The sequence below is a fragment of the Nyctereutes procyonoides genome, unplaced genomic scaffold, assembly GCF_905146905.1.
Source record: "Nyctereutes procyonoides isolate TBG_1078 unplaced genomic scaffold, NYPRO_anot_genome, whole genome shotgun sequence".
Taxonomy (NCBI): Eukaryota; Metazoa; Chordata; class Mammalia; order Carnivora; family Canidae; genus Nyctereutes; species Nyctereutes procyonoides.
In genome coordinates, this window is record NW_026575046.1 from 48,010,515 (window position 1) to 48,038,283 (window position 27,769).

The 27,769-nt window shown below is 49.5% G+C and overlaps 1 protein-coding gene across 1 annotated transcript in view; it reads right to left on the reverse strand.

Annotated features, from left to right (window-relative positions):
• The window catches only part of STK10 (serine/threonine kinase 10), a 111,499-nt gene that overhangs the window by 19,474 nt on the left and 64,256 nt on the right, over window positions 1-27,769 (reverse strand). Inside the window, exons 5-11 of the mRNA XM_055325302.1 lie at window positions 21,260-21,332; window positions 20,071-20,265; window positions 19,411-19,492; window positions 11,215-11,349; window positions 8,384-8,929; window positions 5,501-5,631; window positions 211-334 (exon numbers count right to left, since the gene is read on the reverse strand). Coding sequence (XP_055181277.1) covers window positions 211-334; window positions 5,501-5,631; window positions 8,384-8,929; window positions 11,215-11,349; window positions 19,411-19,492; window positions 20,071-20,265; window positions 21,260-21,332 — 1,286 coding nt within the window. The remainder of the gene's footprint in view (window positions 1-210; window positions 335-5,500; window positions 5,632-8,383; window positions 8,930-11,214; window positions 11,350-19,410; window positions 19,493-20,070; window positions 20,266-21,259; window positions 21,333-27,769) is intronic.

Below are 27,769 nucleotides of genomic sequence, written 5' to 3' on the forward strand. Positions count from 1 at the left end.
CAAATTCTAATATGTTATTCAACAAAGGTTACTGTCCCTCTGGAGATCCTCCCATATGACCTAAAAAAGCACTGCGACCTTTGTAAGATTCTGTGTGTACAAGTCAACGCCTCATGAGACCAGGAAACCAAAGGAATAGGGCTCTCTACTACCGTTAAAGAAAACATGGAGCAAGAAGCCCTCCAGGGACCCATCCTTTCTCACACTCACGTTGATTTCTTGTTCAAAACGTTTATGCATCTGCTCCAGCTGCAGCTCATGCTTGCTGCTCAGCTGGGTCTGGTTCCGATGTTCTTCTTTCTGAAGCAGCCGAAGCTCTCGTAGCTCCTGGCGCCTGAAGGGTGAAAGGATGTGGAGGTCAGAGATCACATAACTCCAGGCTAGAGATACTGAAGGCCAGAATGTGGAAGAGAGTCATATAAGTCTGGGGCAGAAGCATGACTAGAATTCATGCTTAATTTGACATTTATTGACAGACAATACATTGATAATCAATGTAGAAGAAGTGCTTACAAATTTCTAAGAAAAACAGAAGTAGCCTACTTTTCAAAAGGAACACAAAATAGGAATAGACACGAAACAAAAAGGAAAATGAAAATTTAAAACTATTTAATTTTATATACCTAATACAGATATGAGGTGCAACCTAAAAATTCCATTTTCATTAAAAAGTCAAGAGTAGGGCAGCCCCAGTGGCACAGCGGTTTAGCGCCGCCTGCAGCCCAGGGTGTGATCCTGGAGACCCTGGATGGAGTCCCATGTCAGGCTCTCTGTATGATGCCTGCTTCTCCCTCTGCCTGTGTCTCTGCCTCTCTCTCTCAGTCTCTATGAATAAATAAATAAAATCTTAAAAAATAATAATAATAAAATAAAATAAAAGTCAAGAGTATGGGACAATTGATATTTTCATATATGCTGTTACAGACTGGCACATTCTAGAGGATAACTGGTAATAAGTTCATACCTTTTAACATAGTATTTCCATTTCTAGATATCGATTCTAAGAAGTATTCACAAATGCGCAATAAAACTGAATAAGGATACCCATTAAAAAATCATTTATAATAGTCCAAAACTGGAAATGACTTAAATGTCCATCATATAGGTCTAGTCAAGTAAGTTAATATGTATCCATCTGATGTTAATTTTGTGTACACAACCATGAAAAAAATCAAGTTTTAGAAAATATGTAATTACATGGAAAAACATCTATTAAAAATTAGATAATTCTTTTAAAAAATATAACAATTCTTTATGAACAGATACGGAATGATTTCTAAATGAAAAAAGTGAGCTGCTGACACCTCCCTCTGCCTGTTACTCCCCTACTTGTACTCTCCTGCTCTTTCTCAAATAAATAAATAAAATCTTTAAAAAAAAAAAAAAAGGATTACACCATAAAATATTAACAGAGAGAGGGGAACTAGATGCCTAGCAGGAAAGGATGGGAGGGAGATTTTTCACTATTTACCTTTTTCTTTTTTTGTTTTTTGTTTTAATTTTGTACCATGACATTGTATTACCTATTCAAAGTGTCAATACAGGGCAGCCCTGGTGGCGCAGTGGTTTAGCGCCGCCTGCAGCCCGGGGTGTGATCCTGGAGACCCTGGATGGACTCCCATGTCGGGCTCCCTGCATGGAGCCTGCTTCTCCCTCTGCCTGTGCCTCTGCCCCTTTCTCTCTCTCTCTGTCTCTATGAATAAATAAATAAAATCTTAAAAAAAAGTGTCAATACAATAAAAATTTGGCCCAAACCACACAGTATACCTTATTTTTGTAAGAGGTATATTGTCCATATGTATATATGTGTTTACTCACAAAAGAAATAACTACAAGACAAACTCCAAGGCGTTAACTATATTTCTTTCTGGGCAAATCCATTAAAGATTAATAAGTATAAGTATAATTTATGTCAACAGAAAAGAAAATGATGTAGAAAGAACTTGAGCTCCTGACTATGAATCAGGGCTCCTTGGCAGCCTCTCAGGATGAGTCCATGAGGCCCATGTCCTGTTCTAGGCCAGAGTCCATCTGCTCCCCACATATTACCTGAAGGGGCCAGCACACTCTCAGGGGTCAGAGGGACCTTGTGTGAATCTTAGGGCTGCTGACCTTCGGCTGGGTGCCCTCAGGCAATCACTTAATCTTTAGGCCCCTCTTCCTGCATCTGTAAAATGCACAGATAACGTCTACCTCCCAGGTTCTTTATTTTTTGTTTTGTTTTGTTTTTTCCTCCCAGGTTCTTTGAAGGTTAAATCCGGTGATGCCTATTGGGGCTCCCTGGCCAGCACAGACATGGTCACCAAGTGGTAAAACTTGCTGTTTGCTCCTAAGTGGTAGCTGATGGACAGTGATCATAAGAAAGAAGAGGCAAAGGCTGCCCGGTCTCTGGAAAACCAGAGATACATTCCACAGCCACATAAAGAAGCTTCCATTTGAGCCTCTGCTCTTTGGGCAGTGAGGTTGAGAGTGTTAACGAAGAAAAGAAGTCCTGACTCCAGGGACAACTGGGTGGTGGCTTAGTCGATTAAGCATATGCCTTTGGCTCAGGTCTTTTTTTTTCTTTTTCTTTTTTTATTCATGAGAGACACAGAGAGAGAGAGAGAGAGAGAGAGAGAGAGAGAGAGAGAGGCAGAGACACAGGCAGAGGGAGAAGCAGGCTCCATGCAGAGAGCCTGACTTGGGACTCGATCCTGGGTCTCCAGGATCACACCCTGGGCTGACAGCGTCACTAAACCACTGAGCCACCAGGGCTGCCCAAGCTCAGGTCTTGATCTCAAGGTCCTGGAATTGAGCCCTGTGTCAGGCTCCCTGCTCAACGGGAGCCTGGTTCTTCCTCTGACCCTCTCCCTGCTTGTCCTCTCTCTCAAATAAATATATTTTTTAATCTTATTAGAAATTCCTGACTCCAGAGAAACTAAGGCTCAGAGAACACCTGACCAAAAAGCAAAGGCATACAAAATAAAGTGGGCAGTCAGGTTCTAACAACTACCTCTAACAACTACCTCCTTGCCCCACCTGAGCTCTCACAAGGGAAGGCAGGCTGAGAGACAGGCTGATGTCTTCCAGAAGGAATGCACTGGGAGCAGCAATTTTAGGGGAAAAAGGGAACTCTGACCTAGAAGTCTCAATTTGGGAGAGTGAAGACCTGATCACATGGTTCAAAGGCCTGCATGGCCCAATTCCCTGGAAATCCTAGCATCCATAAAGGCCGGGGTGGGGGGTAGCAGGCGACAGCCAGTGGGGGAACGATGGGAGCCTTCCACACCCCTGCACAGCCGTCGGCCCAGAAGCCAAGCCAAGTATACAGGACACTCGGCCCTCCCTCCAGACTGTGACAGGCAAACAAGAAAAGCTTCAGACCTCAAGGGCCAGAGCCAGAAGGCGTCCATTCTAGATGGGGTATGGTAGATCTAGAATTTCAACCCAGGAACCTCGGCTGCCTAGAGAGGAGATGATGGAAAGGAAATCTGACCCTTGACGTCTGAAGCTTTAGGAGAGGAGGTCGCCTCCCAGATGACCATGAAAATGGATGGTGGTGCCATCCTCCAAGAGCAACCATTCTCTTGTCCTCTGTCCCGAGCCCTCCAGCCCACATGATGAGGATGCCTGTGTGTGTGTGTGTATACACGTGTACATGTATTCATGCAGAAATGCCACTGATGAAAAATCAACCTATCATCTCTGTAGTCCCTAGAGGGGGAAAGTGCCCCAGAGCATCTAAAATTGCTTCCATTTGGCTTTGGAATGCTTGTGCTTTTTAAAAATATAAATGTGTTCCATGTTCTAGAAGTGTTGTTCAAACTAATAATGAATTTACCCTCCAAAGGCCTGGCCCTAAGAGATCTCTGTGGCTCCAAGGCTTCCCTGAGTGCTAAGTCCCCAGCCCTGGTAGCCCCAGGAAGCTTTGGGTCTAGTGGAAGCCTAGTAGAATTGTCACACACAGATCGAGTTAGAATTGCAGCCCTACCTTCTCACCTGGGTGGCCCAGGGCAAGTAACTTAACTGCCAAGAAACACTTCCTCATTTACAAAATGGGGGAAATATGGTCTCCCTGAGGAGGGCTGTTAGGGGGCCTGAGCACCTCCAAAGCACAAAGATGGCTTCCAGCAGACAGCTGTGCCTCACACTCTCCTCCCTCACCAGTCTCACTTGTTTTGCCTCCAAGATGTATGTTGAACTGTCTACTTCTTCCCTCTCCCGGCCACTGCCCCAGCCCACACCTACAGCCCAACTGTCCCAGGCAGGGTCTCCCTGTCACCCTATGTCAGTGTTACCCCTCTACAACCCATACTCATGCAGCTGCCAGAGCCATCTTTCAAAAGTGACATGAGAGCCAGTTACTCTCCAACTATTTCACTCTGGCTGTACCTGGGAGAAAATTCACACTCCTCCACCCCAGCCCACAGGTCTACGTGACCTCTGTCCTCACACTCCACACTCCAGCCCTATCCTCTCAGCTTCCTAAACAAACCTGGCAGTCATTCCTCAGGCCTTAGCCTTGCAGCTCCCTGTGTGCTCCCCCAGCCACTCCACTCAGGGTTTCCCACACACAGAGCAGCCTCCTGCAACCCAGGGGCTCACTATCATATCACCCATTACTTCCTTCGCAGCATGTACCACAACTGGGGATTACCTTGTGTATCATGTGTTGGTCCATTTAGATATAAGTTCTGTAACGGCAATAGCCTCAACTATCTGGATCACTACCACATTCCCCAACCTGGGAGATGGGTTAAATACATAGGTAGGTGCACTGATGGACAGGTGGGTGGGTAGATGGGTGGGTGAATGAGTAGATGAATGGATGGGTGAATAGAAGAGTGGGTGGATAGGTTGATAGATGGATATGTGGGTAGGCAGATGGGTGAGTGGATGGATGGGTGGGTGGATGAATCAACGGATGGGTGGATGAGTGGGTGAGTGGATGGATGGATGAGTAGGTGGGTTAGTAGATGAGTGAGTGAGTGAGCAGATGGATGGAGAGACAGATGAGTGGGTGGGTGGGGTAGGTGAGAGGATGGATGGATGAGAGAGTGGGTGAGTGGAGGAATGGTGGGTAGATGAGTGTGTGGATAGATAGGGAGATGGAGGGGATCCCTGGGTGGTGCAGCGGTTTAGCGCCTGCCTTTGGCTCAGGGCGCGATCCTGGAGACCCGGGATCGAATCCCACGTCGGGCTCCCGGTGCATGGAGCCTGCTTCTCCCTCTGCCTATGTCTCTGCCTCTCTCTCTCTCTCTCTCTCTCTCTCTGTGACTATCATAAATAAAAAAAAAAAAATAGGGAGATGGATAGAAAGGTGGATGAGTAAATAGGTGGGTAGGCAGATGAATGGATGGGTGGATTGGGGAATGCAAGAGCAAAACCATTTGCCTTTTGTGTCATTGGTCCCTCACTTCATGCTGTAGACAGACAGCTCTCTAGCCAAAAGAACCTACAACCCTACCTCTCACCAAACCCCCACCCCATTACCACCATCAGTGGCCCATCCCAGGCTTGCCTGAGAAATCGCATCTCTTCATCCTTCTTTTCATCCTCGCTGATGATCTTGGAGGTGGTGATGCTCACCTCTACGCCATCCACCACAAACTTGCGTGTCCTCTTGAGAGTTTTATTGTGCAATCTTGAGTCCTGGCAGGGTAGAATCATTAGGCAAAGCTCAGGATTTCAGCTAAGAATCTGTGAGTGACACAGGGCATGGCCCACAGCCTTCCTGGCCCCACAGCCTCAACATCCAGATAGAACATAGCTGTCCATCCTCCTCCTCTTGCCTCAAGCTTCTCAACTTGGGGTCCTGAGTGTATGAGCTTACCTCTTCTGCTCCCTCGATCATGGCCTTCGAACACTGCCCTAGCTCGGCCCCACACCTGGCTGCCAACACACTCACACACAGGAAATGGCATCACAAAGAACCAGGTTCTAATCCTTCCTCTACCACCTACTGGCTCTGTGACCCTGAGCAAGTCCCTTGTCCTGTCCAAGCCTTAGCTTCCTAAACTTGTGGAGGAAGAGAGTCACAGTACTTAACCTCCCATAGTGGTTACAATGATACAGTGAGAGAACACGTGGGGGACATAGCACAGAGCCCAGCTCATGGCAGCTGTTCGGTATTTGGTATTTATAAAAAAAATAAATATTTTATTTATATTTATATCTGCAGACCACAATCTCTTACCCACAGTGCGAAATCCAAAGAACTCAGAAAACTGAAGCTGGTAACTGATCTGGAAGCCAAACCTGAGTGGACCTGAACTCTACAGGAGGCCACACCCATCTGGAGTCATCATGAAATTATTCATAATTTTTATCTTTTCCTGTAAATAATCACACATTTCAGATGCAACTGCTTATAGAGTGCTGCCAGGACTCGGGGATGTTCAAATACCCTCTGAAAATTGGCCCTGATTCAGGTGAGAGCCTGAGCGCCTGCACTGCAGTCATCATAGTGTCTCCCACTCTGATCTCAACTGGCTTCCAAGGCTCTTCCTGGTGTAGCCCAGCCCTGCTTTCCAAAACAGGCCCAAGGACCTTCCAGCTAGAAAAAATAGGGCAGGCCAGGGTGGCATACTGCATTAAGTCTTCATCCCTTCAAAGTGTGCTTGGAACCCCTACTCCTGCTCAGCCAGGACCAAGAACCAGTCCTTGCTCCCTGAGGGCTCAGCCTCCCACCCCCCCACCCCTTACCCCCCAGGCTTCCACCTCTTCTCCTGGCACCTCGCTCAGGGGATGCAGACCCCACAGGCACTGAGCGGCCATACCCGACTCTCATCTCCCTACAGTACTCAGCTCACGCACCCTACAGCTCAACTCAGGACTAACAGTGAGAAGTGGGGAGTGGCAGGGAAGAAAGGAGGCTGAGGGCTACAGGCCCCACACTACAACTATTCCCTGAGGTAACAGGCTCCTCATCTCTCTGAGGGGTGCTGACGCAGCCCATGGACTCATCAGAGCAGCCGTGTTCCCAGACTCACTGCCAGTCAGCCAGCAAAGGAATGTTCTCAACACCCTTGAGAACAGGCAATGGAGACCCTGCTCTGGCCTCTATTTTTAATTTTTTTTTTTTTTTTTTTTGCTTAATTTTTCTCTCTCTCTTAATGTTGTTGTTTTTCTAAGTAGAAAAAGGACATGTTATCTGTCTTAAGGAAGATGATGGGCCTGTACATAAGAGCCACTGTCTGTGCTTGTCCTGGTAACACATTAGAACTGTGCTTTCTGTTTCTGAAGCTCATTGTTGGGCGGGCGGGCTGGCTGCTTTTCCTTCTTTCACTTCCCTTCGTTTAGCAAACATTTTTGAGTCTCTACTGTGTGGTTTCCACCAAGTAAACAATGGGAGAAAAAAACAAAACGATATAGTACCTTCCCTAAAATCAGCCTTGGTTGGATGACCTTCAGCGTGGCCTGGTCAAGTGGCCAGGAGTGAGTTCAAGAACATCCTGAGATTTATCCATGTGGGCAGGGGAGGGGTCAGCCCTTTCTGAGGAGAGTGGGTGAGTGGAGGAATGGTGGGTAGATGAGTATGTGGATAGACAGGGAGATGGAGGGGATCCCTGGGTGGCACAGCGGTTTTCCCAGGCATCCCCTGGGAAAGCAGAATGGCACGTGGGGTTCAGAGCACGTCTGTGGGTCTGACCAGCTCTCCACCTTCCACTTAAGCCTACGTTTGCTCATCTGTACGTTGAGATGATGAAGGAGCCTCCATTTTCTTTAAAGCACTTCACAGTGTTGGCCTCCAAGCTGAGCCCTCAGGCACAGCAGCTATTGTCATTCACAATGTTACCCACCTCCAGAAAGCCCCCACCCAAGAGGGCTTTACACCCACTCCCTATAACTGAAATCTACCAGTCAGAGCTGCATCACAAGGCTGACCCCCAAATAAGGGAACTTCACTCCCAGACTTCTCTCTCTCTCAAACTTCACCGGGGCCTTTAACCAAACCCAATTTAAGCAGATACACAAACTGAAATTTAAACCTGAGCCAACTGCCTGGCCTGACTAAACCCCAGACTGAACTGATAGTCTGGTGATTATACTACTAACTGAGCTCAAAGCTCTTTAAAGAAAAATAATCTCCATGAACCACTTAAAATGGAAGGCGGCCACTAAATGCTTTCAAAAACCAAAACAGGGGATGCCTGGGTGACTCAGCAGTTGAGCGTCTGCCTTCAGCCCAGGGTGTGATCCTGGGGACCTGGGATCGAGTCCCGCATCAGGCTCCCTGCATGGAGCCTGCTTCTCCCTCTGCCTCTCTGTCTCTCATGAATAAATAAATAAAATCTTAAAAAACAAACAAACAACAACAACAACAACAACAAAAAAAAAACAGGGCAGCAGAACAACCTGCAGCATTCTAGTTCCAAATCTGTGGTATAAGAGGTACCATTACCTTGATGGAGAGAGAGCCTGTTTCTCTGTTCAGGGACAGGTCAGCTGACAGGGAGGTACTGTAGTCCAAACTCTCGGAGGTGGAGAGGCTGCCACAGTCTGAGTCCCTCTTGGAAGGGCCCAGGGCCGCCTGGGTGGGGAGCTCCAGGCTGCCGTTGGCCAGCTTCTCGGCACCCAAGGTCTCCAGGGCACTACTGTTGGGACGGCTCTGGCTTGCTTTTTGGGGCCTGTTGGCTGCCGTACTGAGGTCCCCGTCCCGGTCAGCGACTTGCTTCTCTTCGGACACCTGAATTCGGGCATCCATTGACAATGGCCGGGACTTCCGGAAGGGTGCTGGCACTGCCAGGGCATTCTCATTTCCAGGAGCCACATCTGGGGGGTTGGTGGTTTGGAGGGATCTGTCCCCGGAGGGCTGGCTGGGCCCATTCACATTGTCCTGAGGCTGGCTGGGTGGCAGTGGGGTGAGGGAGGATTCTTTGACAGGCTTGTCGGTATTGAGACTCAGTTGGCTCACCTCAGAAGAGTCTCGAGTATGATCCCCCAGAGGCTAGGAAGATAAAAGAGTCAAGATCATGTTATTTTACATCTAAGACAAGAGTCAGAGATGCAGTAGGGCCGGAAAGTCAGACACTCACAAAGCGAAGTAGGCCAGGGCCAAGAAGTCCAGTACTTACTCCTCCCTCACCAGTGAGCCACAGTCCTCACTACTCCCTACTACATAGCCGACAATAAAATTATTACTTGTTTTGAGGTTATTTAATACTTGTTATTTCTCCTACAAGTAGAGGCAACTGTGGCCAGCTGGATGGTTCATGCCCTGTCTAAAGGTGGCAGTGGCTACTCGGTTCCAGCTAATTATGACAATGTGAGAAAATGGGTTCCCTGGAGACAGAACTTCCAATTTTTTAAGACAAGCTAGAATCTGGGTTTTTATTTGCCACCACCTGATTTTTAGATGGCAACTAATTCAAATTTTTAGTTTAGTTTTGCTTTTTAGTTGCATAAAAACCAAACCAAAACTATTCAGGGGCTAGATTCGGCCTGGTAGCCACTAAGTTTTTAAAGTTTTGGTTTGGTTTGGTTTTTAGAGCTTTTGGGGGGTGAGAAGTACTGGAAACATTGACTTTATGAAATAGAACACCCATTTCTGAGAATAAAATACAAACATGCAATGAATGAATAAAGCAAGCACCCACACAGCCACCTTCCACTTCAGGAGTGGAACACCACCGCCTTGGAGACCCCCACTTATGTCTGTTCCTCCCCTTGACATGATAGTTGTCCTGACGTTTATCTCGAAGTGTTATAGGTTAGGGATGCCTGGGTGGCTCAGCGGTTGAGCGTCTGCCTTTGGCTCAGGGAGTGATCCTTGGGTCGAGTCCCGCATCAGGCTCCTTGCGGGGAGCCTGCTTCTCCCTCTGCCTGTGTCTCTGCCTCTCTCTGTGTTTCTCATGAATAAATAAATAAAATCTTTAAAAAAAATAAATCTTAAAAAAAATGTTATAGGTTAGTTTACTTGATTTCAAATTTGTTATTAATGGAATCACACCACAGCGTTCCCTTGGGTCTTAAAGGCTGTTGTTTTTAACTCTGGTTATGGAAGCTTCCAAAAGCAAGTCTAATCCACCTCCTTATTCAACACCCTAGAACAAGGGTTCAGAAATTCAGATCTGATCCTATCATCCCCACGCCAATGCCCGGCCCTTGCCTGAAGCCCTCCTTAGCCTCCACTGCCTCCATGACAAGGAGCAGCCTCCTGCCAGTGTGACTGCTTCCTGCCTCCCGCCCCAACCCTGCTGCCTGCTGCCTTGTCCTGGACCCAGGCCCCAGGCACACCACCCCCCTCTCCACCCTCCACCATGGTTCTCCTACACCTGGTCCTGCCGCCTATCAGCTCAACCAGCCACATCATCGCTCGGGCCTCACTTGTCCCATCTATAAAATGGAATCTTGGTTCTCCCATCAGAGCCGCAGCGCAACCCTGCCCAGCACCCAGCAAGGGCCCAGTGAAAGGCTAATAAGGCTGCCGTACTGATTCTGCTCATCCTCCTCTGTGCTTCCCTTCTTCATCCTGGTAGGGATCCAGGCCAGCCTTTGGCTCCTCCCAGAATTCCATCAAACTCAACACAGCACCATGCTGTCCATTCCCTGACAGATGAGTCCTGCCCCTGCCTCACTCACCTCTCACTGCACCACCTGGACAGCAGAATTCCTTCCTGGAAGAGGCCCTTCCCAAGTGGCTTAGACCAGGGATCTGAAAGCGGCAACTCGGGACAGAATCCAGGCCACAGACATGTTTTGCTTGGCTCGAATGTTTTTACGAACTTAAATTAGCTTTAATTTAAATGTAAATTCAGCCAAGTGCTGAAGCTGCTGATGGGTTACAAATATGCCAAGACATGGGTACCCTGGGCCCTCAGGGCAGCCAGACAGGGTCTGGGGTGCCTGGAGCCCCTCAGCCTGTTGCCTCTGGTCACGTGCAGCCTTTATCCGCATTTATCCCACAGTGTGCTAAAAGCATTTTCATTTTGTAATGCGAGCCACAGAAGGAAGAAGGCAGGGAAGCAATGAGTCAGCTATCAACTTCTGAAAACTGAAAGATCCCATGTGAAAATCTAGATTACTGCTCTTTCCTGAAAACTTACAGAACCTGGCCATCACAGCCCGGTCTATGTGCCAATTTACGTAACCTGTGGCGTGTGGGGGGGTATAATCTCCAAGCTGGGGAGAAACGGGAATCCTTTCCACATCCCCTGCCCAGATCCCCTCCTATACCAGCCATCACCTGCTGGGAGCCCGTTCCTCCCCAGCACCCACTTTTCCAGGCCTTACAGAGGTGGCATCCGGGGAGTCCTCCTCTTCTCCCTCCTCCCGGCCATCTTCAATCTCCTCCATCACTTCGGCCTTGGCCTCGGCCACCAGCTCCCGCAGAGCCTTGTTACTGGTGACGCTGCTGACGAAGGGATGCTGAGGGGGCAAGACACACCTGGATCAGAACCACTTTGGGCTGGAGGGTGCAGGAGGGGCAGGCGAAGTCTCAGGGGACGCAATCTCCCAGGAGAGAAGGCTGGCGGCATCCCGGAGAGAAATGTGAACGTGCCCTCAGTAAGGGAGGGCCCAGTAGCTCAGCAAGTCCTGTATGTGGTGGAAGGGGGTGAATCCTGGCTCTGCCGTCCACCAGCTGTGGAACCCTGAGCATGTCCTTCCCTTCTCTGAGCTGCAGGCTCACCTCCAAGGTGGAGATGATAATGCCAAACCTACAGAGGTCGTAAGGATTAATCGAGAAAACGCACAAGGAGGAGTTTAGCCCAAAACATGAGCTCAGGTGATGTTTGGGGGGTTGTTTGTGCATTTGTTTGTTTATTTCCTTTTTTAAAAGGCTTTAATATACAGTTTTAAAAATATCTACTACGGGGCGCCTGGGTGGCTCAGTCGGTAGAGTGTCTGACTTCTTGATTTCAGCTCAGATCATGGTCTCAGGGTCCTGAGGTCAAGCCCCATGTCAGGCTCCATGCTGTGTGTGCAGTCTGCTTGTCCCTCTCCCTCCTCTGCTTGCTCTGATAAATAAGTGAAATCTTTTTTAAAAATTAAATTACCTACTACAAAAACTTTATTAAAGTACATTTATTAAAGTACATCCAATAAAGTTCACAAATCATGAAGCTCAATGAGTTTTTCCACTTAAATATATTCAGTATAACTATAACCCACCTGCAGACACCGAAGGTTTCCATCTCCTTATCATCAACCTCACTCCCCAGAGTTGCCTAGCTCCAGAAACTAGTTTTGTCTGTTCCCTAACTCCATGTGAACAGAATAATGCAGCACATAGTCCTCTGTGGCATCGTGGTTGAAACCATGAGATTCGCCTACCTCGTTGCAAATATTGGTAAACTGTTCCTTTTTCATTCCTGCGTAGTATTCTGTATGGATAGGTCACAATCTATTCATTCTGCTGCTGATGGACATTTGTGTTGTTTCCTGTTTGGGGCAACTATAAATAAAGCTAGAACATGCACATGCAGGTCTTTGGGAATGTGCGTATTTTCAAACTCTTAAGGGAGAGTCGCATAAGTTCTATTCCTGGGTATTTATAGAAATGTCACATCTTTTAAAAATGCAGGCTTTTTCACACACCTTGCAAAACACCAAAGCTTTTAAGAAGCTTCAGCAGATATTAAATCAGCACAGGCATCTCCCTGGGAGAAGTCTGTTCTCGGGCATCTAATCCCCAGCCCCAGGATGTGGACAAGGATGTGGAATTCCTCAATTTGCCCCATTCACCCACTGCTGCGTGGAAAGGAATGTTACCGGAGTTCGCTCGTTTGTAATTTCAAGGAAGGCTCTGATGAAATCTACTGCTTTTACTGTCAGAAAATTTATCAGCGGAGGAACAGTGTCAACGAGATTGCAGGGAACTATGTAAATGACTACGAATCCATTTTCTGCACCCCGTAAGCACATTCACTGCTGACAGGTCCATTACAAATCATTCTTATGTGCTTGGTCATGTAGGACAGTCCCTTTGTGGAAGGTCACCAGATAACACCCTCTTCCGCTTAGGCACCGAACTCTGCACACTTGAAAGGTGTAATCCTCGCTCCTTTTAAAGAACCTTAAGCCAGTCTGGCTTTCTCTTGTTAGTCCAAACTAGAAAAGATTTTAAGAATTTCATTACATGGGATGCCTGGGTGGCTCAGTGGCTGAGTGTCTGACTTTGGCCCAGCACGTGATCCCACAGTCCCAGGATCGAGTCCCACGCTTTTCCCTCTGCCTGTGTCTCTGCCTCTCTCTGTGTCTCTCATGAATAAATAAATAAAATCTTTAAAAAAAAAAAGAATTTCAGTTCTTTCTCTCCCATGCCCCATTCATTCATTGATTTGTGTCACAGCCACATGTTGAGGCCAATGGTGTGCCAGGTGCTGAGATAAGGCTGAACAACAGGACAGGCAAGGTCCCTGCCCCTGGGGGCTTGCAGCTGAGAGGGAGAGAACAACTATATAGCCACACGACACACAAGATGATGTCAGCCCAGGTAATGGGAGAGCATGAGGCTGGAATCACATGGGCCTGGCCGGAGCAGTGGAAGCCACTTAGTCTGTGGTCACAAGGGCCTCCCTAAGAAGGTAATATTCGAGCTGGGTATGGAAAGACTTAGGCACAGAGGACTCAGGCAGTGGGAGCAAGGAGGACAAGGGCCCCGAGGCAGGACGGAGTTCAGCAGGTTGGAGGCACGGCCCGAAGGCCAGGGTGGCAGGGCTTGTGGAGAAGAGGGGCCAGAGAAGGAAGGATGGGTTGGTGCAGGCAGGGTACCGGGGCTGGAGTGAGGAGCTGAGACTTTCTTCTCTGAGCTGCTGGAGGGTGCAGCAGAGCAGTGGTATTACCTGTTACCCTTTAAAGGTATCAGTTCAGCTGCTGGGTGGTTCCAAAAGGTCTTGGGTGAGAGCGTTAACAGGGGCTTACCAATCATGGGCGGCAGGAGGGTGTCATGGTTAGAGTACTGCCTCTACGTGCAATCTGTCTGGGATGAAATGCCGCTTCCACCAACACCCTGGCCAAGTCACTCAACCTCTCAAAGCCTCAGTTTGCTCATCTGTATACTGGGAGTGACAGTAGGGCCGTTGTAAGCACTATAGTAAGTGCTCGACATATGGCAGCTATAGTCTACACCATCATCATCACTACCACCTCCAACCCCACCGCCACCACCACCTGTCACCACCGTCACTGTCTCGGTCACCACCATCATTGCCATTGTCATCATCTCTACCATCACCTCCTCTGTCACTACCATCACCCAATCACCACCATCACCGCCTCTGTCACCATCACCCCCACCAGCACGAGCACCAGCAGCAGCAGTCAGACAAGGCTTTAAGGCACAGTTTGCACCCCCAGCCACCCCTCTTCCCTCCTGCATCCCCAGAGAGCACAGCTTTCTTGGAAGTGACAGTGAGAATCAGATCCCAAAGTTTCCTGAGCCTCATACTGCACAACCTCACACGTGAATCTGAGCAAGAAGCCATGGAAACTTCCCTGCAAGTTGATGAAGCGGCTATGGCCAAACTAAAAGCATGCAGGCACGGGCTTTGGGAAACACCCGGTTTTCATCAGGGCACGCTACATGTTGACCAAATTAGTGGTTTTCCAGCACAGCCAGGAGTCTTGTTTTCTTGAGGCTGGACCGTCTGTCCCCGACCTGCCATGAGCACCTCAGGGTCCTTAGTAAGGGCACGCCATGGGGAAGCTGTGGGGAAGAAAACCCTTTGCCAGAGGAGCAGGTAAGCTGGGCAGCTTCCCTGGATGCCAATCCCAGGATCCCACAGGCAGGCACAGTGGAAAAGGCAGGCCCTCCGTGGCTGCTTGAGGGCATGGAAAGCACAGACCACCCCCCCCCCCACTGCCTCAGCAACACCACCTCCAGGGATGTGTCCAAAGAAGGTAACTCCCTAACCCGAAACTGCCAAGGCCCAGGAGAGAGACAAAGCCCACTGCAAGGAGGGCGGGGCCTCCTGGGCAGGAAGGGCACTGTGTGCCCGCGTGGGGACAGGCCGGTTGGGCACCCGGGTCCCTAGAAAGGTGCTCAGCTCCCCTGCAGAAGGCCCCAATCAGAGGGGAGCTCAGCCATCTGCTCCTTCAGGAAGAGGCACAGCTGGTCTATGCCATCTCTGCAGGGAACCCCGCGATGCCACACAGCTCACCCGCTGGCACCTCCCTCTGGCCAGGACCCCTCCTGCCTCTACATAGACATCCTTTCCAAGAACGAGCCTAGTTGTCCTCTATGTGCTTAGAAACCACCAGCCAGGGGGTCCAAACTCCCAGGCTGGCTTCAGAAAATGCCTGATACCACTTTTAAGGTTTGACTTCTCAGCAGCTGTCCAACTCCCCCCTCCCTCCCATCTAACTGTCTCTTTCTCATCCCTTCATTCTCCCCTTCATTCATTCAGAGAGGAGGCTTACCAGAGTGGTCAGGAGAAGGGCTCTGCAGTGAGACAACCAGGATCACAATCCCAGCTTTCAAGCTGTGTCACCTTGTGCAGGCTGCCTAACCTCTCTGTGCCTCAGTTTTATCATCTGTTTGATGCAAATGTGAATAGTACCTACTTCCTAGGGTTATTCTGACGATTAAATCAGTTAACATCTGCTAAACATTTAGAGTAATTCCTGGCATGGAGAAAGGGTTACGCTACAGTTAAGTAAAAATATTAACAAATACTTGTCGAGGGCCCTCTACATACCAGACACTGTTCTGGATGCTTGGGACACATCAGTGAACAAAACAAAGACTGCTGTCCTCAGGGAGCTGAAGTGCTCATCAGGGAGATTAGCAATCAACTTAATAAACAAGTAAACCATGGAAAAAACAAAAGTAGAGCAGGGAAAGGAGAACTAGGACTATGTTGGAGGTGGGGGTGGCAGGTTTCCAGTTTAAAATAGGGTGGTTGGTGGAGGCCTCACTGAGATGAGCAATGACTTAAAGAAGAAAGTCAATCATGGAGGAAAAAACATTACAGGCAGTACGAAGAGCTGTGCAAAGGCCCTGGGGCAGATGTCTGCCTGGCATTTCTGAGACACAGCAAGGAGGTCAGAGTGGCTGGCACGCAGCGAGAGGTTAAGATGCAGTGGGCAGATGACACGGAACCCTGCAGGTCACTGAGACTGGAGTGCAGCCTGAGTGAGAGGGGAGCCATTCACGGGCTCTGGACCAGGAAGGGACAGGAGCTGAGGTACATTTTAAGGTTTCCCTCTGGCTGCTGTGCTGAGAAGAGTCTTAAGGAGGACAGGACCGGTGAGGAAGTAATAATGCAAGCAAGAGCAATGGTGGCAGCCCATTTCCAACCAATGGAAATGGTGAGAAGTGGTGGGCTTCAGGGCATGTTCTGAGGGCAGAGACGGAGGCTTTCCTGACAGAACGGACAGAGTGTGCAAGAAAAGGCTGAGGGCACGCGGTGTGGGCGTCCACACAGGGTAGAGAGTCATCGGCTGGATGCAGGCCCTGGGGCAAGTGGGGGCAGTCACTGTAAACCAGGTGGGACCCTGGAGCTGAGCGGAGACAGGGCAGAAAACCCTGGGGCGCTTCCAGGGTGACCAGGGACGGGAAAAGAGGAGCCGGTGAGAAGGGGAGACGCCGCGGAGGCTGCGGGGGCCTGAAGCCAAGCGCTGGCGGTGTAAGGGAGCGGAGCAACTGTCGCTGCTGTGCCTGCGGCCCGCGGGGCAAGCACAGGGGCCAGAGCCAGCCACCGCATCGAAGAGCGGAAGTCACAGGCGACCCTGACACCAAGGCTGGGACACTGTGTGGCAGGTTTGCGAACAACTCAACAAGCGTACACAGAACGCCCGATGTGACAGCCATTGTGATAAAAACCGTGCGCACGGAGTCTCATTCCCTCACTCAACTGCGTTACGCGAGCACTATCCACAGCTCACAGATGAGGAAACTGAGGCACGGAGTGAGAACTGCTCCTATTCCAGGTGGTCCAGCCTGACTGCAGAGTCTGGGTCACTAATCACTACATGACACAGTCCCCAAGAATCTGTGCAAGTGAGGGGGTGAACCAGAAAACAGTGTGGGCACAGTCAACTCAAGGCAAGGGGCGGGGGGGGGGGGGCAGGAGGAACCTCCCAGAAGCAGCAGAAACCAGTGGCATTGGGACTCCTGGGTGGCTCAGCAGCTGAACGTCTGCCTTTGGCTCAGGGCGTGATCCCAGGGTCCTGGGATCAAGTCCCACATGGGGATCCCCACAGGGAGCCTGCTTCTCCCTCTCCCTGTGCTCTGCCTCTGTGTGTCTCATGAATAAGTAAAATCTTTAAAAAAAAAAAAAAGAAAGAAACAAACAAACAAACAAACAAACAAACCAGGGGCATGAACAGCTCTGCAGGAGACATGAAGTCAAGCTCTGGAGGCCCCTCCCTGTCACTCAAAGCCAGGCCAGCTCAAGCAAGCCGTGCTCCACCCTCTCCCCAACCCAGAAATAGAGAGGCCCGAGGACAAAGCTGCTAGCAGCCTAAGCCTGGGAAGGCCATTTCTTTATCTCCAGGGATCTCTCCCTTCTTCTGCAACCCTTTGTCTCACACTAAGCATCCTCTGGCAGGACATTTTTTCCAACTATGTAACAAAAATTCCTGGCCCAAGCTGAGGCTCCAGGGCTGCCATGTGGGGATGGAGGACAGCTGGTCTCTTCCTGGTGGAATGTCCTGAATGTCCTAGAGGCCGGATGTAGCAGGCCAGGAGGTGCCTGCTTACAGGAACAATTGGCTCCAGGTGGCTTGGAGCTTCTGCATCTGACAGTGACGCCCACCCCACCTCTGGCTTCCCCACCAGACAGCAGAAATACCCAGAAAATGAGGCCTCTGATCCTCCAGGCATTTGCAATTCAATGCATCATTCCCTGAGCACAGCCACAGAAGTTAAGCTGTGGGCACTACAGTATCTTGTATCTTTGTATTTAACCCTCACAACTACCCTGTTAAGGCGGGGGGGGGGGGCATTGCCATTACCCCCATTTCAGAGCAAGAACTGAGTCACAGAGAAGTCAAGCCAATCTCCCAGGGTCTCACAGCCAAGAAGTGGTAGAGCTGGGATTTGAACCCAGGACTTTACAACCTCAGTCCACACACCTCATCATTGTGTTGCACACCGGAGGGATGCACTGTAGCCTGGAATGTCAAAAATGGGCCCAGTGCTTGGCCCATAGTAGGTACACAGGAAAAGCAGCTGACCACAAACAAAGACTCCGGACTTGGTGTGGCCTCTTCTTCCTTTCCTCCCAACACACAACAGAGGTTGCGAGTCACATACGTGGAAGGATCACAGTGGGCAAGGCGTGGAGGAGAAGCCCCTCCTCCTTTCTCCCACCAGCAGTGATGGCATGGGGACAGTGATCGGCAGATCTGAGGACAGCTGGGCAGGTGGTGTGCACCACTTTCAAAACACAAGGCACCAGCCTGGGCAAAGGGCAGCTCCTAGCTACCTCCAATATTTCAAAAATGTTGAAGGAAACCATCATTCCCTTCTCTACGTTAAGGCCAGAGATTCCTCACACAGTACCCAGAGGGGCCCTTGTAAGTGTAGGTCAGATGCGGTCTCCCCCATCCAAACGCTCAGAGGTACCCCACCACACATGAGGGGAAGCTCAAGTCCTGGTCTGGGCTTCGAGACCCTGCATGACCCTACACATCCTGGCCCTCTGTGCAGAAAAGAGTGAGCACAGCAGCCTGCCTGCCCCACTTTGAAAAGCCTGCTTCCACCATGGGCCCTTAGGTGGCCTCTGGAAACCCGGGTCTGGGTAGGGATCCGCCACAAACAGACAAGAGTGGCTCACTCTGCCTTGACTGTTTGCACAGACGATATGGTTCACACTGAGCATCCGCTTTCTTTCTGGAATCTGTGTCCTGCTGCAAAGTCTCAGAGTAGAGAGTGTATCATGTGGTATGTGTCCTCTTGGTGAGCCATCCAAACTGGGCGTGCACACACCCTACACCTCTCTGATCTCTGCCCTCACTCCTGGGTCCACACCCTAGCCTCCTCATTCCTCCCAATCACACTTGCAGGCCAGGCTGGTGCCTCAGCTCCACAGCACACTTGCCCAGCCCCCTGGCCTCCTCTGGGTGTCTTCCCACACAAAGCCCTTCCATGCCCCCCTTCTATAGGGGAGCCAGCCGCTGCAGGGGTTAGGGTTAGGCTTTATTTTCTTTTTCCTTGTAGCCCTTGTCTCCCCTGCCACGTGCACCTGTCTGCCAGATGTTCATGCCCTGTCTCCCCCACTAGAACAGAAGTGAGGACAGACTGTGGGGGAGCTGCCTTCACCATAGCCCTCCCAGGATGAGAGCAGGCATTCAGGAGGTGCCCAGGGAGCAGCAGCTGATGAAAGAATGGTTATTCTGGTCGTCGCCTGGGCTGAGGAGGAGCACACCCAGCTTCCAAGTCACCGGTGAGCTCGCCACCTTCCACCCGCAAAGGACAGGCAGGACAGAGGGCAGGCAGCCCTCTGCCCCCCGACCCCCCACCCGGGAGAAGAGGGCACTGACCTCCAGGAGCTGTGCAGCACTGGGCCGGGTCTCCGGGTTCTTATCCAGAGCGGTCTTCAGGAAGTCACGGAACTCCATGGACCTGGAGGGGGCACGGTACAGGTGGCAGCAGTTAGCTTGGAATAGGGCAAGAACTGAGAATATTCCCGACTCACAGGCTCTACTCTGCCAGGAGGCATGCGCTTCCCAAACACAGCTCTCAAAAGACAAAGGGCACCTGCAGGAGCTGAAGTGGAGATGGGGGGCTTTCGAGATGACCTTCTCATCATGAGCATCACTGTACAGATGAGGATGTGGAAATCAGAGGAGCGGGGACTTGCCTGAGGCCACACAGCAAAGCACGGAAGTGGTGGGTTTCAGTGTGAGCCCCATTCCCAGCCCAGGGTTGTGCCATGTGGCTGCCAGGGGGATCCAGCTTATTGATCACACTGTCTCTTTGACGGACAGCCCAATGTCAAGGGCACAGAGGACAGAAAAAGGCACGGAGGGTCCAGGCAGAGCAGAAAGCCCCGGAGACCTCCAGGCCCTGACTGCTCCCCAACTCTGGGGCCTGGCAGTGACAGGAGCACCCTGGCGCTGCACCCATCCAATCCCACCTGCCCCGTGTCCCAGGCCCGCTGGCCATGCGGCAAGCGCCCTCAGGCAGGCCTTGCTCCTTACCACTTGGAAGGCGTGAGCAGAGTGGGGGGGTCCGACTTGGCAATCTTGAGCAGGACCCGCATGGGGTTGAGCTCATGATGCGGGGGCTCGATCTGGGCCATCTCAATCAGAGTGATGCCCAGGGACCAGATGTCGGCTTTGTAGTCGTACGGAGTGTCCTTCATGGTCTCACACATCACCACCTCAGGGGCCATCCTGAACCAACCAAGCGACAACACAGGGCTAAGAACCCGGCCTCCGCAGGCACTTCTCAGGGACTCAGGGTAGGGGCCACCACAAGCCAATGTCAGAGGCTTGGCAGCACTCCCGAACCACGATGCACATTAGCGTCCATCCCACTGTCTTCCTCATGACGGTCTTCACTCAGAAAAGACGCCTTCAGAGGGGCTCGGCGCCATGTCCTGCTGCAGTTCCCGAGGCCTGCCACAAGATGGCAGCAACAATCCAGAACACAGAGTCCTGGGGCGGGGGTGGGTGGGGGCAGAGGGGAAGGTGCCAGGAACGACCTGGGGGCACGAGGGGGCGGGCAGAGAGAATACAACAGCACAGAGAGAAGGGATGGGAGAGAACAGGAAAAAGAGGAGTAAAAGGGCAGAGAGAGAGAAAGAAAGGGTGAGTAATAAGCAAGCAAGAAGGGAGCCTAACTCCCAAGTGAGAAGTAATGCATGTGAAAAACAGAAAGTAATTAGGTGTGAAACTCAGAGTGTTTCTGTGGATTTTTCTTTCAAGTAATAGTTTTGGAAAAGAAGGAAATACAATGGACTAGAGAAGTCCAGAGAAAATTCGTGGGAGAATAGGAATTGGACCTGTTCATCTTCACAGTCCCAAGCCAGGGACTCCCATTCAATCTGTACTTGTTGAATTAATCAAGAATTGAACCATTTTCTAGGGGTTCCCATGTAGGTGCTCTTAATGGAGCATTCTCCATACTCATCATCCTGTTTAATCTTCACAACAACCCGTGAACCCAGATTTCATAGAGGAGGAAACTGAGGCATGGGAAAGCTAAAGCAGCCTAGCCAAGGTCACACGGCACTCGCGAATGGTGTGGCCTGGGCTCAGACCTAGCAGCCTGACTCTGGAGCCCTGGCCGCCGTCCTCTCTCCTCTACAGCAGCCAGCAGTCACCTTGGGGAGTCTGAGCATGGACCTCAGTTCACCATTCCCTTTCCAGAAACTGCACGACTCACCAGTAAGGCGTTCCTATGAAGGAATCTCGTTTCTGCAGAGTTTTCAGATTCTTGGCAGACACACCAAAGTCAGCTGCAAGACAAAAATCAGAGTATTCGATGGACATTCCTCCACCCACAGCCCTGGGGTGTGTGAACTCAGAGACAAACGTTCCAAATCAATTAACAGATGCCACTGCCTTTCTAGCAAATTTCTGTATCTACTATTGTAAGGATATATAGAGCCATGCACTTTTCCTTCCTGCTAATGAGAGTATAAATTGAGAGTATAAATTGGGTGGCTCAGTTGGGTGAGTGTCTGACTCTTGGTTTCGACTCAGGTCATGATCTCTAGGTTGTGAGATCGAGGCCTGCATTTGGGCTCCACGCTCAGTGCAGTCTGCTTGAGATGATCTCTCTCCCTCTCCTTCTGGCCCTCCCCCTGCTCAAGTGCTCTCTCTCTCTCTCTAAAATAAATAAAATATTTAAAAAATAAATAAATTCAGATGAAGCAACACCTTAAAAGTAGACTAGTGATGCTAAATCCAAAGAGAAGATGCAAAGTTGTCCTAACTGCCAGCCACCCCAGAACCCTCTGTCTAGCTCTTGAAATGAACTGGTCTGAACCACAGCCACATAACTGCTGTCTTGTACAGCTTGAATCAGACCCACAATTTCAAACCAGGAAGGAGCATAATGCTAAGAGCATGGGCCTAAACACCAGAGAACTGGCTCCAGTCCCGATTCTTTCATTTTACTGGTTTATGCACCTATTCATTGGGGTGCCATCTGGAGCCAGACATTAGCCAGGAGCGAACCAAGCAAACTAAGTCCTTCCCCTCGGGCAGCTCAAAGTTTAGTGGTAGAAGCAGATAGCAATCAAATACCAGTAAGTGCATATTCACAGGATGGAAAGATGGGAGCACAAGGGATAGGAGAGTCAGGGAGAGAGGGAGGCAGTGCTTGGAGGAAGCACAGCTGAGGGTCCCCAGGCTATTCATTCATTTGACCATATTAATTGAACATCTGTTATGTGCTAGGCACTGTTCTAGGAACAGAGCTGAACCAGAATCTTTACCCTCATGTGGCTTATTATTCTAGCAATGAAAACAGGCCTTCAACAACCTCCATGTGATTCATGGTGGGTGCTGGGTGGATGGGCAGCTGTTTTAGACAAGAGGTCAAGACCTGGGGGAAGATATTTCCAGTCAGGAATAACAAACTGGCTGAAGGGCCAGGGAGGGGCAGGGTAACGTGACTACAGGGAAGGGAGGTAGAGGCAGATAAGGTGGGAGACAGACAGGGCTCAAGACAATTAGCAAACCTCTGACCCTCATCGTCCCAATCTGTGATACAGGGGTGGTGATACTAGTAGAACTACCTTGCAGGGTTGCCATGAGGATTAAATGGAACACATGAAGCACTCTGCTCCAAGCCCTGCTTCTGGGAAATGCTCTGTCCATGGGGCACACGTAAGCCAGAATTTTAGGTTGGGGCACAGCTGAGGTTCCTGGGAGTGGTCTCAGAGACTAGAGCCCAATCTCAGCTAACTAAATAGTAGCTGCTGTCAGCTGATGACAGGCCTAGGGGGACAGTCTAGCCCAGGGAGGGGCCTACAGTTGCACCAGGCAGGGGTGAGGAGGGGAAGGTTTACAAAACCAGGAAGGCCAGATGAGAACCTGGCTGTGCTGCTGACTACCCGGTATACCAGGTCAAGTCGCCACCCCTGTGGGCTCCCCAAGGAAGAATGAGAGCCTGACTCACCTCCTTCCTATGGGGGCCTCCTAGGGCCCACCTCCCCCGCAAACACCAATAATAGCTGGCGCATCACCCTAGTATCTTTTGGGAGCAACAGTGAATGTCCCTCAAACCCAGCCTGAGGCTTCCAGGAGGGAGACACAGCCACCACTCCCCACCAGAGTCTCCAGTCCCTGCCTAAGAAGAAAGAGGAAAAGCAGAAACCACCAACTTTCACAATGACACACAGTTGGTCCCCAGGGCCCTCCCTTAGGCAAGAAGCCAGCCAGTCTTTTGGATATAGCTGCTACTTCCCTCTTCTGCCTCATAAGATGGCCCCGGACAGGCCCTCCCCGCAGCCCAGGGACCTCAGGCTTCCTGAATGGAGTTTAGGAGGTGGACCTCGGACAATTCAAAGGGGATTTTCCCCCAGGAAGTCTCCTCTAATAAAAATACTCTCTCCGTCTACCATTTGACAACAATCAGAAACAGGGCAGTAGGCAGGTGGGGACTCTGTTTCATAAATTATCATTTCCATAAGGCAAGAGTCCATTTCTGTTTCATCCACCGTGGTGCCCCTGGCACCACATCTGGCATATGAAGGACTATTCCCAAATGAACAACTAAATAAATGGATGGCCAGACTGTGCTAGACTACCTTTTGTGTCTAGAAAAAAATAACTCTGGGTTTTAAGAAATACATTTGACAGCAACTCTCTTCCTAGAAATAAACCCTCCAAATCACATTATACCACATTTGGAAGCTTACAAAAGCATCATTTGAAGGAATAAAAAATTGGAAGACGCCAAGTTGTTGCTAAAGCTTAGCTGGCAAACAGTTAAATTATGGCACCGTCTAGCCAGGAACTAATAGGCAGCCCTTAAAAAGAATAAAGTTGCATTTGTAAGTACTAACTTGGGATTTTGTCCACAACATGTTGCCCTGAACATGTTGCTGACTGATCGACACATAATAGAAGGTATATAGCACAATCCCAGTTGTATTTTAAAAGAATGACAAACACATACTGTGCAGACAGATACACCCACACACAGAGAACAGGGTCTGCGAGCTTACACATCAAGCTTAATAGTAATCACCTCCCCAGAAGCAGCATTTTGGTGGGCACGCCAAGAGGAACTTACATTTTTTTTTTAACTTTAGACACTTTGATAAAGAGTATGTACTGCCTTTCTGGTTTAAAAAGCTGAAATGCATGTGGCAAAGTTTTTGAGGTTTGTCAGTTTTTGTTCTTGCTTTTTGAGTAAAGCCCAGTGGGAGCCAGGATGTGGTGAGAGCACTTCACACTTGCCGGGGGTGTGAGCTGCACACATTGGATAAAGGGCACACCATTATTAACAAAACCCTGAAACACTGCACGCACTCAACCAACTGTTCTTTTTTTTTTTTTTTAATTTATTCATAGAGACAGAGGGAGAGGCAGAGACACAGGCAGAGGGAGAAGCAGGCATCATACAGAGAGCCCGACGTGGGACTAGATCCAGGGTCTCCAGGATCACACCCTGGGCTGCAGGCGGCGCTAAGCCGCTGCGCCACTGGGGCTGCCCTCAACCAACAGTTCTAATGCTAATATTCGCTGAGAACTTACCAGGTGTACAGCACTGAACAGACGTCCACGTGTCACTCAGATCTTCCTCTGCATATCATCTGCATGTATATCCCTATCCATATCCTTTATAGCCATGACCCTTAGTGGCAGGGAAATTACCCCCCCTTTACAGATGAAAAGGCTGACACTTAGAGACATTAAGGAACTTGTGGACAGTCACCTAGCTCTAAGGACAGACATGATACTAAGTCTGAGCTCTTTACCCCTACATGGTCCTACCTTTCTGTGCACAGAAAAACATGAGAGGAGGCCCACGGGGTACATTCAGAGTGACTTTTGTTTCCTTAGTAGTGGGTCTTATTCCAGACTGTCTATATTACTGTATCTATTTATATACTCACATATATATATTTTCTTATTATTACCAAGGCAAAGCTGCTTATCAAAAGTTTGAACATTTACAGATTAGAAAATCTCCATAATCCTGGCAGAGATAAACATTTATGAATTGGCTCCGGATTTATTTATACAAATAAAAAATGCATGTGTAAGGGCAGCCCAGGTGGCTCAGCAGTTCAGCACCTGCCTTTGGCCCAGGGAGTGATCCTGGAATCCTGGGATTGAGTCCCACGTCGGGCTCCCTGCATGGGGCCTGCTTCTCCCTCTGCCTGTGTCTCTGCTTCTCTCTCTCTGTGTGTCTCTCATGAATAAATAAAATCTTTTTAAAAAGTACATGTGTAAATAAAAAGTCTTTAAAAATAAAATCAGATTAAACTTGTTATGATGCAGCTTGTTTTTGTCCCTTCATGTATATATATATATTTTTATAAAAGATTACACACTTTCTACAATTTAATTTTCAATCGCTGAAGAAGATTCCATCGTATGATAGTACCATAACTTATTTAATTAAACCTCTTCTGGAGTAAATTGGATTATTTCTCATTTCTTGCTCTTATAAATATTGTTGCAATAAGTATCGTTGTACATATTTTTCTATGTGTGTGTAAATACCATATGTTACTCATAATCAAAAAATTACATATATAAGAACAATTATATGTTATACATATACACAGGGCTATGAAGAATGCATGAAGATATTGAACAAAATCTCTCATCTGTCCCCTTAACTGTAAACAACCAAAAGAATCTAGGATAAGAGGACATTTTCCCGAATAATGGCAGGCTAGTTAAACGCAAACCACTGTCCAGTAAGACTTCTATACTGCCCCCCTTCCTGGACCCTCTACCCCAGGCCAATGAGTGTACAGGCCAGCGTGGGCCAGGCTTACCCTGGAATTCTAGGTCTGAATTCTAGGTGGTCCTTAACCAGGGGTGGTGCCCTGTGTTTCAGGATGTGTTTGAAAGTGAATGGGGACAGTCTGGTTGTCATCACAAAGAGGAGTGCTCCTCCCGTTTAGTGGGGAAGAGCCAGGGGCACTGCACTTCCTAAGGCAAAAACTGTCTCGGGACACCTGGGTGGCTCAGCGGTTGAGCGTCTGCCTTCGGCTCAGGGCATGATCCCGGGGTCTGGGATTGAGTCCTATGTCGGGCTCCTTGCAGGGAGCCTGCTTCTCCCTCTGCCTATGTCTCCGCCTCTCTCTCTTGATCTCTCATGAATAAATAAATAAAATCTTAAATAAAAAAACAACAGTCTCATCTAAAATGCCAGCAGTGGCCCTATGGACCCACACCAGCCATACACCTAATGGTACCCGTGGGGACAAGAAGCCTAGAGAAGCTGTGGGACCTGCTGACATGGAGATGGGGATGAGAAGGCAAAAGACTCTGACCCCCAGCCCCGGAACCTCATGGGCCCTCTTCCTCTGGATTACAATGCCAGCTCACTAAGAGGGAGGCTCCACCAAGGGCCCCCAAGTGACTTCTCTCAATTACCAGGGCGATCTGCCTTCCCAGGAGTGTCATGGAAACGGTACGTGGCAAGCAAAGTAGAAGATTCTGTGATCTGAGACCAACTGCTTCATGTTTCTGAGCCTCAGTCTCACCTGAGACTCATCATATCATCTAGTCAACTGTGAGGCAGAGCCAACTGCTCTACTTCTCTGTTTCTAGGTTCATTTTCTTTTGTTCAGAGAACCTGGTTTTCCCCGCTCATCCTCATCCACCTGCAGCCTCCTGGCCCCACTGCCTTCACTGACTCTCTCCCCCCTCTCCTACGCCACTCTGTCTCTTTCTGTTTTTAATCCCTCAACCTTCATCACATATTCAGAACTTTTTTCTTGCCTCCGACAGGCTGTAGAAAACAACATGTGTTTCAGGACAGTGCAAATCTTCTCACTTTCTGACCCATCACAGCACAGTGCTCCTCAGAAAGAAGGAGGGGGACAAGGTAGGCAATACGTCCATCTGGCTACCTGACCCCACCTTCCTCCTCAGAGACTGCCACAGCAGGGCCAATCAGAGAAGCAGGTCCTTACCAGATCTCACTGATTGGTCCAGGGGTCTGCACCACCTGCCAAGCTAGGCCAATCAGAGCCCTTCCCTGGGATAACAGACTCCAAGAACTGAATGGGGAGGTTCCAATCTTCCTGAGACAGGTGATGCTGGGAAAATTAACGCAGGAGGGGGCTGGTCTGAGAGCCTGGCCAACACGCACAGAAAGGCAGACCAGAGAGTCTCGGCAGCATTTGTGTTCCTGGGTCCCATTGCCGTGGACGCCCAGCTGTCTCTCTTCTCTATTGCAGTTCCGTATGCCGTATACACACATTTTCCTATCTGCCTTAAATCATAGGAGACCGGTTCTTATCAATGGTCACTAAGAGTAAAATAGGGTAGTGGTTAAGCATGTGGGCTCTGAAGCCAGAGGCGCTGGTTTGAACCCCAGATGTGCCTCTTACTGGCTGGATGATTTGGGGTTAAGACTTTTATTAAAAAAAAAAAAAAAGACAGATACCTCCTCTATAAAATGATATCAGTGGCCTTCAAGGACTAAATGAATTTCTACATATCAAACCCTGGCTCAGTACATGGTAGCCATAGTGAAAGAGCCAGGACAGCAACCTGCTGGCAGCAGCACACAGGAATTCTGGGTTGGGAGTCAAACAACATGGTCTGGTTCCTGCCAGGCCCACTTGCAAGGCTTCCTGTGCATCAAGCGGACTTTGGGAATTGGGAATGCCATAGTAATCATAAAATGATAAAGTAATGGCAATGCCGGAAGGTACTAGTGATTTGAGCACCAGCTGTACACCAAGCTCTG